The sequence below is a fragment of the Ambystoma mexicanum genome, chromosome 13 (assembly GCF_040938575.1).
Source record: "Ambystoma mexicanum isolate Mex_15411 chromosome 13, UKY_AmexF1_1, whole genome shotgun sequence".
NCBI classification, from domain to species: Eukaryota; Metazoa; Chordata; class Amphibia; order Caudata; family Ambystomatidae; genus Ambystoma; species Ambystoma mexicanum.
Genome location: NC_090938.1, coordinates 35,285,090 through 35,302,657, shown reverse-complemented (window position 1 = coordinate 35,302,657; position 17,568 = coordinate 35,285,090). Strand labels below are relative to the sequence as shown.

Below are 17,568 nucleotides of genomic sequence, written 5' to 3'. Positions count from 1 at the left end.
CACTCTACTGCTGCTTGTCCCTCTCCACTCTGCTACTACTCTCCCCTCTCTACTCGACTACTACTCTCCCCTCTCCACTCTACTACTGCTTGTCCCTCTCCACTCTGCTAATACTCTCCCCTCTCTACTAAACTACTACTCTCCCCTCTCCACTCTACTACTGCTTGTCCCTCTCCACTCTGCTACTACTCTCCCCTCTCTACTCAACTACTACTCTCCCCTCTCCACTCTACTACTGCTTGTCCCTCTCCACTCTGCTACTACTCTCCCCTCTCTACTCGACTACTACTCTCCCCTCTCCACTCTACTACTGCTTGTCCCTCTCCACTCTGCTACTACTCTCCCCTCTTTACTCGACTACTACTCATCCCTCTCCACTCTACTACTGCTTGTCCCTCTCCACTCTGCTAATACTCTCCCCTCTCTACTCGACTACTACTCTCCCCTCTCCACTCTACTACTGCTTGTCCCTCTCCACTCTGCTACTACTCTCCCCTCTCTACTCGACTACTACTCTCCCCTCTCCACTCTACTACTGCTTGTCCCTCTCCACTCTGCTACTACTCTCCCCTCTCTACTCGACTACTACTCTCCCCTCTCCACTCTTCTACTGCTTGTCCCTCTCCACTCTGCTACTACTCTCCTCTCTCTACTCGACTACTAATCATCCCTCTCCACTCTACTACTACTTGTCCCTCTCCACTCTGCTACTACTCTACCCTCTCTACTCGACTACTACTCTCCCCTCTCCACTCTTCTACTGCTTGTCCCTCTCCACTCTGCTACTACTCTCCTCTCTCTACTCGACTACTAATCATCCCTCTCCACTCTACTACTGCTTGTCCCTCTCCACTCTGCTACTACTCTCCCCTCTCTACTCGACTACTACTCTCCCTTCTCCACTCTACTACTGCTTGTCCCTCTCCACTCTGCTACTACTCTCCCCTCTCTACTCGACTACTACTCTCCCCTCTCTACTCGACTACTACTCTCCCCTCTCCACTCTACTACTGCTTGTCCCTCTCCACTCTGCTACTACTCTCCCCTCTCTACTCGACTACTACTCATCCCTCTCCACTCTACTACTGCTTGTCCCTCTCCACTCTGCTACTACTCTCCCCTCTCTACTCGACTACTACTCTCCCCTCTCCACTCTACTACTGCTTGTGCCTCTCCACTCTGCTACTACTCTCCCCTCGCTACTCGACTACTACTCTCCCTTCTCCACTCTACTACTACTCATCCATCTGCACTCTACTACTGCTTGTCCCTCTCCACTCTGCTACTACTCTCCCCTCACTACTCAACTACTACTCATCCCTTTACACTCTACTACTGTTTGTCCCTCTCCACTCTGCTACTACTCTCCCCTCTCTACTCGACTACTACTCTCCCTTCTCCACTCTACTACTGCTTGTCCCTCTCCACTCTGCTACTACTCTCCCCTCTCTACTCGACTACTACTCTCCACTCTACTACTGCTTGTCCCTCTCCACTCTGCTACTACTCTCCCCTCTCTGCTCAACTACTACTCATCCCTCTCCACTCTACTACTGCTTGTGCCTCTCCACTCTGCTACTACTCTCCCCTCTCTACTCGACTACTACTCTCCCCTCTCCACTCTACTACTGCTTGTCCCTCTCCACTCTGCTACTACTCTCCCTTCTCTACTCGACTACTACTCTCCCTTCTCCACTCTACTACTGCTTGTCCCTCTCCACTCTGCTACTACTCTCCCCTCTCTACTCGACTACTACTCTCCACTCTACTACTGTTTGTCCCTCTCCACTCTGCTACTACTCTCCCCTCTCTACTCGACTACTACTCTCCCTTCTCCACTCTACTACTGCTTGTCCCTCTCCACTCTGCTACTACTCTCCCCTCTCTACTCGACTACTACTCTCCACTCTACAACTGCTTGTCCCTCTCCACTCTGCTACTACTCTCCCCTCTCTACTCCACTACTACTCATCACTCTCCACTCTACTACTGCTTGTGCCTCTCCACTCTGCTACTACTCTCCCCTCTCTACTCGACTACTACTCTCCCCTCTCCACTCTACTACTGCTTGTCCCTCTCCACTCTGCTACTACTCTCCCTTCTCTACTCGACTACTACTCTCCCCTCTCCACTCTACTACTGCTTGTCCCTCTCCACCCTGCTACTACTCTCCCCTCTCTACTCGACTACTACTACTCTCCCCTATCCACTCTACTACTGCTTGTCCCTCTCCACTCTGCTACTACTCTCCCCTCTCTAATCGACTACTACTCATCCCTCTCCACTCTACTACTGCTTGTCCCTCTCCACTCTGCTACTACTCTCCCCTCTCTACTCGACTACTACTCATCCCTCTCCACTCTACTACTGCTTGTCCCTTGCCACTCTGCTACTACTCTCCCCTCTCTACTCAACTACTACTCTCCCCTCTCCACTCTACTACTGCTTGTCCCTCTCCACTCTGCTACTACTCTCCCCTCTCTACTCGACTACTACTCATCCCTCTCGCCTCTACTACTGCTTGTCCCTCTCCACTCTGCTACTACTCTCCCCTCTCTACTCAACTACTACTCTCCCCTCTCCACTCTACTACTGCTTGTCCTTCTCCACTCTGCTACTACTCTCCCCTCTCTACTCGACTACTACTCTCCCCTCTCCACTCTACTACTGCTTGTCCCTCTCCACTCCATTACTACTCTCCCTTCTCTACTCGAGTACTACTCTCCCTGCTACTCTCCACTACGTCTCTCCCCGCTCCACACTCCTACTACTCTCCCTTATCTACTTGTCTACTATTCTCCCTGCTCCTCTCCCCTCTCTACTTGACTACTACTCGCCCCTCTCCCCTCTCTACTCGACTACTACTCTCCCCTCTCCCGTCTACTACTGCTTGTCCCTCTCCACTCTGCTACTACTCTCCCCTCTCTACTCGACTACTACTCTCCCCTCTCCACTCTTCTACTGCTTGTCCCTCTCCACTCTGCTACTACTCTCCCCTCTCTACTCGACTACTACTCTCCCCTCTCCACTCTTCTACTGCTTGTCCCTCTCCACTCTGCTACTACTCTCCTCTCTCTACTCGACTACTAATCATCCCTCTCCACTCTACTACTACTTGTCCCTCTCCACTCTGCTACTACTCTCCCCTCTCTACTCGACTACTACTCTCCCCTCTCCACTCTACTACTGCTTGTCCCTCTCCACTCTGCTACTACTCTCCTCTCTCTACTCTACTACTACTCATCCATCTCCACTCTACTACTGCTTGTCCCTCTCCACTCTGCTACTACTCTCCCCTCACTACTCAACTACTACTCATCCCTTTACACTCTACTACTGTTTGTCCCTCTCCACTCTGCTACTACTCTCCCCTCTCTACTCGACTACTACTCTCCCTTCTCCACTCTACTACTGCTTGTCCTTCTCCACTCTGCTACTACTCTCCCCTCTCCACTCGACTACTACTCTCCACTCTACTACTGCTTGTCCCTCTCAACTCTGCTACTACTCTCCCCTCTCTACTCAACTACTACTCATCCCTCTCCACTCTACAACTGCTTGTCCCTCTCCACTCTGCTACTACTCTCCCCTCTCTACTCCACTACTACTCATCACTCTCCACTCTACTACTGCTTGTGCCTCTCCACTCTGCTACTACTCTCCCCTCTCTACTCGACTACTACTCTCCCCTCTCCACTCTACTACTGCTTGTCCCTCTCCACTCTGCTACTACTCTCCCTTCTCTACTCGACTACTACTCTCCCCTCTCCACTCTACTACTGCTTGTCCCTCTCCACTCTGCTACTACTCTCCCCTCTCTACTCGACTACTACTACTCTCCCCTATCCACTCTACTACTGCTTGTCCCTCTCCACTCTGCTACTACTCTCCCCTCTCTACTCGACTACTACTCATCCCTCTCCACTCTACTACTGCTTGTCCCTCTCCACTCTGCTACTACTCTCCCCTCTCTACTCGAGTACTACTCATCCCTCTCCACTCTACTACTGCTTGTCCCTCGCCACTCTGCTACTACTCTCCCCTCTCTACTCAACTACTACTCTCCCCTCGCCACTCTACTACTGCTTGTCCCTCTCCACTCTGCTACTACTCTCCCCTCTCTACTCGACTACTACTCATCCCTCTCGCCTCTACTACTGCTTGTCCCTCTCCACTCTGCTACTACTCTCCCCTCTCTACTCAACTACTAATCTCCCCTCTCCACTCTACTACTGCTTGTCCCTCTCCACTCTGCTACTACTCTCCCCTCTCTACTCGACTACTACTCTCCCCTCTCCACTCTACTACTGCTTGTCCCTCTCCACTCCATTACTACTCTCCCTTCTCTACTCGAGTACTACTCTCCCTGCTACTCTCCACTACGTCTCTCCCCGCTCCACACTCCTACTACTCTCCCTTATCTACTTGTCTACTATTCTCCCTGCTCCTCTCCCCTCTCTACTTGACTACTACTCGCCCCTCTCCCCTCTCTACTCGACTACTACTCTCCCCTCTCCCGTCTACTACTGCTTGTCCCTCTCCACTCTGCTACTACTCTCCCCTCTCTACTCGACTACTACTCTCCCCTCTCCACTCTTCTACTGCTTGTCCCTCTCCACTCTGCTACTACTCTCCCCTCTCTACTCGACTACTACTCTCCCCTCTCCACTCTTCTACTGCTTGTCCCTCCCCACTCTGCTACTACTCTCCTCTCTCTACTCGACTACTAATCATCCCTCTCCACTCTACTACTACTTGTCCCTCTCCACTCTGCTACTACTCTCCCCTCTCCACTCTACTACTGCTTGTCCCTCTCCACTCTGCTACTACTCTCCTCTCTCCACTCTTCTACTGCTTGTCCCTCTCCACTCTGCTACTACTCTCCTCTCTCTACTCGACTACTAATCATCCCTCTCCACTCTACTACTGCTTGTCCTTCTCCACTCAGCTACTACTCTCCCCTCTCTACTCGACTACTACTACTCTCCCCTATCCACTCTACTACTGCTTGTCCCTCTCCACTCTGCTACTACTCTCCCCTCTCTACTCGACTACTACTCTCCCCTCTCCACTCTACTACTGCTTGTCCCTCTCCACTCCATTACTACTCTCCCTTCTCTACTCGAGTACTACTCTCTCTGCTACTCTCCACTACGTCTCCCCCTGCTCCACACTCCTACTACTCTCCCTTATCTACTTGTCTACTATTCTTCCTGCTCCTCTCCCCTCTCTACTTGACTACTACTCTCCCCTCTCTACTCAACTACTACTCTCCCCTCTCTACTTGTCTACTACTCACCCCTCTCCCCTCTCTACTCGACTACTACTCTCCCCTCTCCCGTCTACTACTGCTTACCCCCCTCCACTCGGATACTACTTTCCATCCACTACTCGACTACTACTCTCCCTGCTCCTCTCCACTACTACTCTCCAGTGTCCAATCCACTACTACTCTCCCCTCCAGTACTACTCTCCCCTCACCACTACTCCTCTCCCCTCTCCACTACTCTCCCCTCTCCACTCTCCTATTACTCTCCCTTCTCTGCACGACTACTTCCTGCTCCTCTCCACTACTACTCCCCACTTTCCAACTACACTACACTCTACACTACTACTCTCCCCTCTCTGTTCCACTACTACTTTCCCTTTTCCACTCCACTTCTACTCTCTCTATACAACTAATATTCTCCCCTACTCACTCTATTACTCTCCACTCTAGTACTACTCTCCCCTCTCCATTCCACTACTACTCTCCCCTCTCTGCTCTATTACTACTCTCCCGTCTCCACTCTACTACCTCACTCCCATATCTACTACTACTCTCCCACCCACTACTACTCTCCCCTCTCTGCTCTATTACTCCCCCCTCTCTGCTCTACTACTACTCTCCCATCTCCACTCTACTACCTCACTCCCATATCTACTACTACTCTCCCCTCCACTACTACTCTCCCCTCTCTGCTCTATTACTCCCCCATCTCTGCTCTACTACTACTCTCCCGTCTCCACTCTACTACCTCACTCCCATATCTACTACTACTCTCCCCTCCTCTACTACTCTCCCCTCTCTGCTCTGTTACTCCCCCCTCTCTGCTCTACTACTACTCTCCTGTCTCCACTCTACTACCTCACTCCCATATCTACTACTCTCCCCTCCACTACTACTCTCCCCTCTTTGCTCTATTACTCCCCCCTCTCTGCTCTACTACTACTCTCCCGTCTCCACTCTACTACCTCACTCCCATATCTACTACTACTCTCCCCTCCACTACTACTCTCCCCTCTCTGCTCTATTACTCCCCCCTCTCTGCTCTACTACTATTCTCCCGTCTCCACTCTACTACCTCACTCCCATATCTACTACTACTCTCCCCTCCACTACTACTCTCCCCTCTCTGCTCTATTACTCCCCCCTCTCTGCTCTACTACTACTCTCCCGTCTCCACTCTACTACCTCACTCCCATATCTACTACTACTCTCCCCTCCACTACTACTCTCCCCTCTCTGCTCTATTACCCCCCCCTCTGCTCTACTACTACTCTCCCATCTCCACTCTACTACCTCACTCCCATATCTACTACTACTCTCCCCACCACTACTACTCTCCCCTCTCTGCTCTATTACTCCCCCCTCTCTGCTCTATTACTACTCTCCCGTCTCCACTCTACTACCTCACTCCCATATCTACTACTACTCTCCCCTCCACTACTACTCTCCCCTCTCTGCTCTATTACTCCCCCCTCTCTGCTCAACTACTACTCTCCCGTCTCCACTCTACTACCTCACTCCCATATCTACTACTACTCTCCCCTCCACTACTACTCTCCCCTCTCTGCTCTATTACTCCCCCCTCTCTGCTCTACTACTACTCTCCTGTCTCCACTCTACTACCTCACTCCCATATCTACTACTACTCTCCCATCCACTACTACTCTCCCCTCTTTGCTCTATTACTCCCCCCTCTCTGCTCTACTACTACTCTCCCGTCTCCACTCTACTACCTCACTCCCATATCTACTACTACTCTCCCATCCACTACTACTCTCCCCTCTCTGCTCTATTACTCCCCCCTCTCTGCTCTACTACTACTCTCCCGTCTCCACTCTACTACCTCACTCCCATATCTACTACTACTCTCCCATCCACTACTACTCTCCCCTCTCTGCTCTATTACTCCCCCCTCTCTGCTCTACTACTACTCTCCCGTCTCCACTCTACTACTTCACTCCCATATCTATTACTACTCTCCCCTCCACTACTACTCTCCCCTCTCTGCTCTATTACTCCCCCCTCTCTGCTCTACTACTACTCTCCCATCTTCACTCTACTACCTCACTCCAATATCTACTACTACTCTCCCCTCCACTACTACTCTGCCCTCTCTGCTCGACTACTACTCTCTCCTCTGCCGCTCCACGACTTTACTCCCATCTGCACTACTACCCTCCACTCCACTACTACTCTCCCCTGTCTGCTCCAATTCTACTCCCCCCTCTCCACTCTACTACTCTCTCCTCTACACTCTCCTACTAGTCTCCACTTTATTACTCTTGCCTGTCAGCTCCACTACTACTCTCTCCTCTACTACTCTCCTCCTCCCTCTCCACTCTCTTACTCTCACCTCTCTGCTCCACTACTCTCCCCTCCACTACTCTCCTCTCTCCACTCTCCTATTAGTCTCCACTCTCCACTCTATTACCCTCCCCTCCCCACTTCACTTCTACTCTCTCCTCTTTGTTACTTCTCTCCCCTCTCCCTTTCTCCTTCACACACCTTCTACTCTTCCATTCACCTTAACATGCTCTCCGCACTCACAGTCACACTCTCACACCTTCCACGCATAATTGCACCAAGTGCCACTTTCCCTCGCCAATCAATATCTCACCTTGCACACTCCTCCAATAAACCACCTCCATGCTCCTCTCTGCCGTCCCTCCCCCACCTGGTCTCTTGGCCCTTCTCCTTCCTCGACCTCACCTGAATTACCCACACCTTCCTGCTTCCTGTCTCTCCTTTTATTATCTCCCTTACTCCTCCATTGCTGTCTCCCTCAGCTGTTTCCGGGTCCAACCAGTGGCTTCCTTTTCCTCCTGGGAGGAGTTACAGGTGAGTGAAAACATAAAAGTGGCGCTAAGCCTCATCTCTTCCTGATGCGCAGGTCTACCGGTCCCCCACAATGGCAGCCGGCCATATCAACAAACAGTCTCAGTGTTCCAGTTCATGCGGGGGCTTCCCAGCATATATGGCTTGCCGGATTGACAACCGGACTGCTCTACGGCCCAGCAGAATGTACAGTTAGGGTCCTTGTGTGGGTCCATGCCGCACGTCCTTGCAGAGTGCTCCAAACTCAGAGCTTGGATGTAATTGCGGTGGCGAATGGGGCGTGTGAGTTGCTGAGAGGTGAGGTTTTCCTTCACCTGGAGTTCGCCGGCTGTTTTTCCCTCTGGTTGGCTGGTTGCTCGTTCTCATCCCACCATGTCTGCTGGGAATGGTCGTTTCCTAGACTAGTGAGCATCATGCAGGACGGGCAATGGGCGAGACAAGGTGGTACTTGTATCATGCATTCTGGTACAGGAAGAAGGGTCAGGTCCCAGGAGTCAATGAAGAGTGATGAACAGAGATCTGGGGCTGGCCTGCTGTGATCCCAGATCACCTATGGATCTGCGTGTGGTCCCTGCCTCTGAACTCACTGTTACACTTGGTCAGAATGCACAGTCTGCGGCCTCCACCCGCCTAGGCAATCCTATCTTGTACCGACATGGTCTGCTAGAATCTTCTAATGCTGTCTGACCCAACTTCATGATAACCTCCTGCTCCATAACATCCTCTCCCTCCCCTCATTATGCTCCAGCGTGTCAACTTCCTTCTTCCAAACACTGTGAACCTCCTCCTTCCCCCTGACCTCCAAGCTCCTCTAGCATGTCCTCAAGAATCTCCTCTATAAACTGTCTCTGAACTCCTCCCTCCCACTCCCTCTCCAACACCTCACCACTCCCAACTCAAGACTGGGCTTTAAACAGGCAGGTAGTCCCACCCCCTGAACTGCGCTTCCCTATGGGCAAATACGGCTGTGGCTGTCCCTGATGAGGTCTTGTGCTCTGGGTCAAGTGGGGTGGAAGAGGACCTGATCTTCCTCTATATAGACACCTCACGCCATTTTGGATTCCAGTCTGCTCTTTGCTAAATCTCCCGGGGCCTCCAATGTTGACCTACATGTTGTTGATTCCCCAGTATGTGGACCACCTACCTTCGGTACGCTGTCTAACCCATTTATTTGAGAAATGTTTCCAATGCGTCGTAAAACCGGCTACATTTTATTCCCCAGTATGTGTCCGATGAACGCCGGGCCACCGCTATGAGGCAATGTATCAACGCGGATCCCACAACCTGCAAGCATACTGTCATTATTATGAGTGTGGTCCTTTTCTCCCGGTAGCGCGTGCCTGATAGAGGCGGAGCCATAGCGGGGCAATACTGTTCCTCGATCACGTGGTTGTCTTTATAATGTGACTCCTCCAACCTCTCTTCTATGCTGGTACCAGTCTTTCTTTGCACACTGTCATTATTACCATACCCAGATGGGTCTCCCTTACAGGGAAATGAATCAGTTTCAATGCAGGGGCTTTTAGGTCTGGCCAATGCGTCCTTCGATTCTCCTGATGGCAAACCAGCTGGGATTTGGAAGGGTTTAGCAATGTGATTGTGTGGGGTTGGCTCTGGGGTGCTCCTTTCACCACAACACAGTACGAAAAGTCAGGCTGGGGACTTGGTCACAAAACCCAAAGACAGTACTTCTGAGCATCTTGACAATGAGACAGTCAAAGATTACAATGCATTCTGGAACTGGTAGGCTGATAAACTAAACCACTGCGGGAAAGTGAGTAGATAAGAGCCAATCCTGGCAGTCTCACAGAAAACTTGATAAAGTAAGGTTTTGTTTAAATTTCAGATCTGTAGGCAAGTCTTCATTTAATCAAACCGGTCACAGTGCAATTGTTGGAATTGTCCAAAATGACTTAGTTCAAAAGTCTGAATGCGTGATTTGGCCGAATTTCGGCCGTTCGAAAATTCTGAACGGCCGAAAAAAGTTCAACCAAATTACGCATTCAGTACTAGGGGCTGCAGGGGTGGCCTCCACACACTTGCTCAATATATTGTGAGCGGGGGCTGCAGGGGTGTCCCCCGCAGACGGTCAGGAGAAAAAAAAGAAGAAGAAAGGACCCTGCGGCGCCGGTTCCCGATCACAGAAGTGAAAGGGAACAGGCGTTGCAGGGACACTGCGAGTCAGGAACAAGGTAAGTAGCAGCATGGTGGTGTGGTGGAGGTGTGGTGGGGACGTGGGTACGGGCGGGGGCCAAGTCGGAAATGTTCAGGGGAGAAAAGACTGAAGGTTATTTCGGGAAAAATAATCTTCATTCTTTTCGCAATCGAACATTTCTACCTCGGGCTTTCAACCCCGATCCCAATTGTGGAACTGGTTAGATTAACTGCTGTGATCTTCAGTCCTGCGATCATTCTGTCTCCCACAACCGGCTTTAATGTTCATTTTCCTATTTACTGTTGTTTCAGCTGTTCCAAAAGATTGGCGAATCCAGTCCCAACATGGTATAACTAAAAAGAAGAACGTTATCATGAAATATTACCTCATTTCCTGTGAGCTGACCTGTGAGATGATATCACTTCCTGAGAGATGACCTGAAATGTGACATCATTTCCTGTGAACTGACCTGAGAAATAGCGACATTTTCTGTGAGCTAACCTGAGTGATGTCAGCGTGCCCTGGGGAATGACATCATTTCTTGTGAGCTTATATCATTTCCTCATAGATGATCTGAAATTTGACATAATTTCCGGTGAGCTGGCCTGTCAGATGACATCACTTCCTGAGAGAGGACCTGAAATGTGACACCATTTCCTGTAAAATGCCATCATCTACTGATAGCAATGTGAAACCTGGCCTCACTTGCTCAAGTGATGACTCAGAAGGCGTAGCTGCCCCTCAGAGGCAGGCATATGGGATGACATCACTTCCTGTGTCCGGTGTGGGAGTGGCTTGATCGCTGTCACACTGTCTTCTCTGTGGCTATTCTCTGTGACCTTCAGCTCTGATGGCCAATGACTTCAGCTCTAGAATGGAACATAGGCCCCTCACTCACGTTCACCCAGGAATGTGCTGTCTCGGGGTATCATTGGCGGACCGGTTGTTGTCCTCTCGACGCTCATCTCGCGGCCTCTTGAGCAAATTGAGGTCCACAAGGCTGAGCTCCTGAGAAGATTGCACAGCTGAGGTCCTGCTGGGGTTCAATCCTTCCACTGCGGTGGAGTGACCTCTCCTGGCTCGCCCCGCACTCCACTCCCTGCACACGAACTCTATAGAAGACAAAAAGACATTTATAAAAAGAAAAATAGTTCTCAAGAGTATACACGCACCCCCTTCCAGATCCTCGTGTTTCAATAGCCAAGAAGAGATCCGTTCGACGAACGGTTGTAAATATATATACATATCATATACAAAATATAAAATAAAAGCAATGAATAAAACGTGAACATAAGAATAATGAGGGGACTTCATCATTGTATGACTATCTTCTAGTGCCTACAAGGGCCAGACGTTGCCTCGTGGAGCTGTACAGGGATAATTGCAGATTGGGGCGCTGTGCAACTGGCAGCAATGTGTTCCCTGCTCCGCCGTGTGTACACCCCGTGGGTATTTCAATGCTCCCTTCCTACCGCGCCTCTACCTCCTCATTACCCCAGGGGTAACATCGTGGGGTACATCAGGGACTCCTTCATATGCCCTTCCTACCCCGCCTCTACCTCCTCTACTGCATTATTACCCCAGGGGTAACATCGTGGGGTACATCAGGGACTCCTTCATATGCCCCCAACACTAGAGCTATGCTCCTGTGGGTATTTAAATGCTCCCTTCCTACCCCGCCTCTACCTCCTCTACTGCATTATTACCCCAGGGGTAACATCGTGGGGTACATCAGGGACTCCTTCATATGCCCTTCCTACCCCGCCTCTACCTCCTCTACTGCATTATTACCCCAGGGGTAACATCGTGGGGTACATCAGGGACTCCTTCATATGCCCTTCCTACCCCGCCTCTACCTCCTCTACTGCATTATTACCCCAGGGGTAACATCGTGGGGTACATCAGGGACTCCTTCATATGCCCTTCCTACCCCGCCTCTACCGCCTCTACTGCATTAATACCCCAGGGGTAACATCGTGGGGTACATCAGGGACTCCTTCATATGCCCTTCCTACCCCGCCTCTACCGCCTCTACTGCATTAATACCCCAGGGGTAACATCGTGGGGTACATCAGGGACTCCTTCATATGCCCTTCCTACCCCGCCTCTACCGCCTCTACTGCATTAATACCCCAGGGGTAACATCGTGGGGTACATCAGGGACTCCTTCATATGTCTCCAACACTAGAGCTATGCTCCTGTGGGTATTTAAATGCTCCCTTCCTACCCCGCCTCTACCTCCTCTACTGCATTATTACCCCAGGGGTAACATCGTGGGGTACATCAGGGACTCCTTCATATGCCCCCAACACTAGAGCTATGCTCCTGTGGGTATTTAAATGCTCCCTTCCTACCCCGCCTCTACCTCCTCTACTGCATTAATACCCCAGGGGTAACATCGTGGGGTACATCAGGGACTCCTTCATATGTCTCCAACACTAGAGCTATACTCTAGGGGTATTTAAATGCTCACTTCCTACTCCGCCTCTACCTCCTCTACTGCATTAATACCCCTGGGGTAACATCGTGGGGTACATCAGGGACTCCTTCATATGCCCTTCCTACCCCGCCTCTACCGCCTCTACTGCATTATTACCCCAGGGGTAACATCGTGGGGTACATCAGGGACTCCTTCATATGCCCCCAACACTAGAGCTATGCTCCTGTGGGTATTTAAATGCTCCCTTCCTACCCCGCCTCTACCTCCTCTACTGCATTAATACCCCAGGGGTAACATCGTGGGGTACATCAGGGACTCCTTCATATGCCCTTCCTACCCCGCCTCTACCGCCTCTACTGCATTATTACCCCAGGGGTAACATCGTGGGGTACATCAGGGACTCCTTCATATGCCCCCAACACTAGAGCTATGCTCCTGTGGGTATTTAAATGCTCCCTTCCTACCCCGCCTCTACCTCCTCTACTGCATTAATACCCCAGGGGTAACATCGTGGGGTACATCAGGGACTCCTTCATATGTCTCCAACACTAGAGCTATACTCTAGGGGTATTTAAATGCTCACTTCCTACTCCGCCTCTACCTCCTCTACTGCATTAATACCCCTGGGGTAACATCGTGGGGTACATCAGGGACTCCTTCATATGCCCCCAACACTAGAGCTATGCTCCTGGGGTATGTAAATGCTACCTTATTTCCTCCCCTCTAGCTCCCCTGCTGCATTTATAACCACAGAGTAACATCTTGGAGTGCATCAGGGACTCCGTCATATACCTCTAACACTAAAGCGATGCTCATAGAGTATTTAAATGCTCCCTTCCTACCTACCCTCTACCTCCTCTGCTGCTTGTATACCCCTGGGGTAACATCCTGGGGTACATCAGGGACTCCGTCATATACCTTCGACACTAGAGCTATGCTCCAGGGGTATTTAAATGCTCCCTTCCTACCTTCCCTCTACCTCCTCTGCTGCATGTATACCCCTGGTTTAAAATCTTGGGGTGCATCAGGGACTCCTTTGTATACCCCCAACACAGTTATGCTCCTGGGGTATTTAAATGCCCCCTTCCTACCTCCCCTCTACCTCCTCTGCTACATTTATACGCCAGGGGTAACATCTTGGGGTACATCAGGGACTCCTTCATTTACCTCCAACACTAGATCTATGCTCCTGGGGTATTTAAATGTTCCCTTCCTACCTCCACTGCTGCATGTATACCCCGTGTGGTAACATCTTATGTACCCCCCTGGGGTATCATTTTATGTACACCCCTGGGGTAACATCTTGGGGTACATCAGGGACTCCTTCATATACCTCCAACACTAGAGATATGCTCCTGGGGTATTTAAATGCCCCCTTCCTACCCCCCCCTATACCTCCTCTGCTGCATATTTACCCCGGGGGTAACATCTTCCGGTACATCAGAGACCCCATCATATACCCTCCAATGCTAGCGCTTTGCTCCTGGGGTATTTACATGCATGTCCTATCCATCTTCTAGACCATACATACATATGTGAGTTGTTGCACCGATGGATATCCCGTGCACGACATGTGCTACCATTTGTAACGCCTTCCATTGAGCTGTCTCCACTGGAGGGATATGTTTTTGGGGAAGTGCCCTCCAGAACTGTACTCGGTACCCCAGGTGTGTCACCCTCAACTCAACATAATATACTAGTAGACTCAGCACCCCACGTGTGGCCTCCATAACTGAGCACAATGCGTCCAAAAGTGGTCTGTGGAGCTGAATTCCATGCTCCATGTGTAGTGTCCAGATATGGGTAGAATTCTCCAGCTGGGTCTTATGGATCTTGGTAGAGTTCTCCAGGTGGGCTCTACAGATCTCGGTGGAGTTCTCCAGGCGTGGGCTCCAAATCTGGGTAGAGATTTCTGGGTGGCTCCTATGGATCTGGGTATAATTTTCCAGATGTGGCCACTGGATATCGGTAGAGTTCTGCAGGCACAGCCTCCGTATCTGGGTATTTATTTATTTATTTATTTATTAGCATTTTTAAAGCACACAGCAGCCCGGAGGCACCGTGGCGCTGTTACAAGAAAAGTCTGTTACATGTAACAGGAAAAATAATCAATTCTGGTTACAGTGGAGCAAAGAGCTGTTACATGCATGAGTAATGAATTGCAGGTACAGTAACAACTATTTATGCATACTTAGTTGCAATTGTCAGTATCAGGGGAATACAGTTGGAAAGCGGGTAGAGTTCTCCAGGTGGGTTCTACAGATTTGGGAAGAGATCTCCAGGTGACTTCTACAGATCTTGGTAGAGTTCTCCAGATGTAGCCACCAGATCTCAGTAGATTTCTCCAGGCACAGCCTACAGATCTGGGTACAGTTCTCCAGGTGTTGTCTCTGGATCTGTGTAGAGTCATTGCAGATGGGTCCTATGTATCTGGATATAGTTCTCCAGGTGGGTCCTTTAGATCTGGGTAGAGTTCTCAAGGCCTGGCATCCGGATCTGGGTGGAGTTCTCCAGGTGTGGCCACCGGCTCTGGGTAGAGTTCTCCAGACAGGATCTCTGGATATGGTTAGACATCTCCAGGCGTGGCATCTGTATCTGGGTAGAGTTCTCGAGGCATGGTCTCCAGATCTGAGTAGAGTTCTCCAGGTTGATCCTACAAATCTGGGTAGATTTCTCCAGGTGTGACCTCGAGATCAGTGTAGAGTTTGCCAGGTGGGTCCTACGGATCTGTGTAGAATTCCCCAGGTGGGGTATACAAATCTGGGTAGAGTTCTCCAGGTGTGGCCTCTGGTTCTGTATAGAGTTCTACGGGTGTGGTGTCCAGATATGGGTAGAGCTCTCCAGGTGTGGCCACGGATCTAGGTATAGCTCTCCAGGCATGGCCTCAGATCTGGGTAGAGCTCCCCAGGTGTGGCCACGGATCTGGGTCGAGCTCTCCAGGCGTGGGTTCTGTATCTGTGTATGATATGATATGATTGGTCATTTATAGCGCGCTTAATACCCAGAGGTTTCTAAGTGTGGACCCGGGGATCGGACCTGTGTTGCTGCATGTCGTCTTCCTTCCAAGGCGAGCATGTTGCCCCAAAGCTATCCTCCCAAGACGAGTTTTCCCCGGTGGGTCCTACAGATCTGAGTAGAGTTCTAAGGTGTGGCCTCCAGATATGGGTAGTGTTCTCCATAGGGGCCCTAAGGATCTGGGAAGAGCTCTCCAGGCATGGCCTCAGATCTGGGTAGAGCTCTCGAGGCATGTCCTCAGATCTGGGTAGAGTTTGCCCAGTTGGGTCCTACAGATCTGGGTAGAGTTCTCAGGTGTGGCCTCCAGATATGGGTAGTGTTCTCCATGGGGGCCTACGGATCTGGGTAGAGCTCTCCAGACATGGCCTCGGATCTGGGTAGAGTTTGCCCAGTTGGGTCCTACAGATCTGGGTGGAGTTCTCAGGTGTGGCTTCGAGATATGGGTAGTGTTCTCCACGTAGGTCCCTCGGATCTGTGTAGAGCTCTCCAGGTGTGGGCTCCGGATCTGTGTAGAGTTTGCCCAGGTGGGTCCTAGAGATCTGGGTAGAGGTCTCCGGTGTGGCTTCCTGATATGGGTAGTGTTCTCCATGGGGGCCTTACGGATCTGGGTAGAGCTCTCCAGACATGGCCTCGGATCTGGGTAGAGTTTGCCCAGTTGGGTCCTACAGATCTGGGTGGAGTTCTCAGGTGTGGCTTCGAGATATGGGTAGTGTTCTCCACGTAGGTCCCTCGGATCTGGGTAGAGCTCTCCAGGCATGGCCTCGGATCTAGGTAGAGTTTGCCCAGTTGGGTCCTACAGATCTGGGTAGAGTTCTCAGGTGTGGCCTCCAGATATGGGTAGTGTTCTCCACATAGGTCCCTCGGTTCTGGGTAGAGCTCTCCAGGCGTGGGCTCCGGATCTGTGTAGAGTTTGCCCTAGGGGGTCCTACAGATCTGGGTAGAGCTCTCCAGGCATGGCCATGGACTGGGTAGAGCTCTCCAGGCGTGGGCTATGGCTCTTTGTAGATTTTGCCCAGGTGGGCCCTACAGATCTGGGTAGAGTTCTCAGGTGTGGCCTCCAGATATGGGTAGTGTTCTCCACATAGGTCCCTCGGGTCTGGGTAAAGCTCTCCAGGCATGGGCTCCGGATCTGTGTAGAGTTTGCCCCGGTGGGTCCTACAGATCTGGGTAGAGTTTTCAGGTGTGGCCTCCAGATGTGGGTAGTGTTCTCCATGTAAGTCCCTCGGATCTGGGTGGAGCTCTCCAGGCATGGCCTTGGATCTGGGTAGAGCTCTCCAGGCATGGCATCGGATCTGGGTAGAGTTTGCCCAGGTGGGTCCTAGAGATCTGGGTAGACTTCTCAGGTGTGGCCTCCAGATATGGGTAGTGTTCTCCATGGGGGCCCTACGGATCTGGGTAGAGTCTCCAGCCGTGGGCTCCAGATCTGTGCAGAGTTTGCCCATGTGGGTCCTACAGATCTGGGTATAGTGCCCAGGCGTGGCCTCCAGATATGGGTAGTGTTCTCCATGTGGCTCCTACGGATTTGGGTAGAGCTCTCCAGGAATGGCCTCAGATCTGGGTAGAGCTCTCCAGGCGTAGGCTCCGGATCTGTGTAGAGTTTGCCCTGGTGGGTCCTACAGATCTGGATAGAGTTCTCAGGTGTGGCCTCCAGATATGGGTAGGGTTCTCCTTGTAGGTCCCTCGGATCTGGGTAGAGCTCTGCAGGCGTGGCCTCGGATATGGGTAGAGCTCTCCAGGCGTGGGCTCCGGATCTGTGTAGAGTTTGCTCAGGTGGGTCCTACAGATCTGGATAGAGTTCTCAGGTGTGGCCTCCAGATATGGGTAGTGTTCTCCTTGTAGGTCCCTCGGAACTGG

At 51.2% G+C, this 17,568-nt stretch overlaps 1 protein-coding gene across 1 annotated transcript in view; it reads left to right on the top strand.

Moving 5' to 3' along the window:
- Positions 1–11,552, top strand: part of GOLT1A (golgi transport 1A) — a 28,333-nt gene extending 16,781 nt beyond the window's left edge. Inside the window, exon 5 of the mRNA XM_069632597.1 lies at positions 10,571–11,552. Coding sequence (XP_069488698.1) covers positions 10,571–10,612 — 42 coding nt within the window. The 3' untranslated portion in view covers positions 10,613–11,552. The remainder of the gene's footprint in view (positions 1–10,570) is intronic.
- Positions 11,553–17,568: the final 6,016 nt, after the last annotated feature.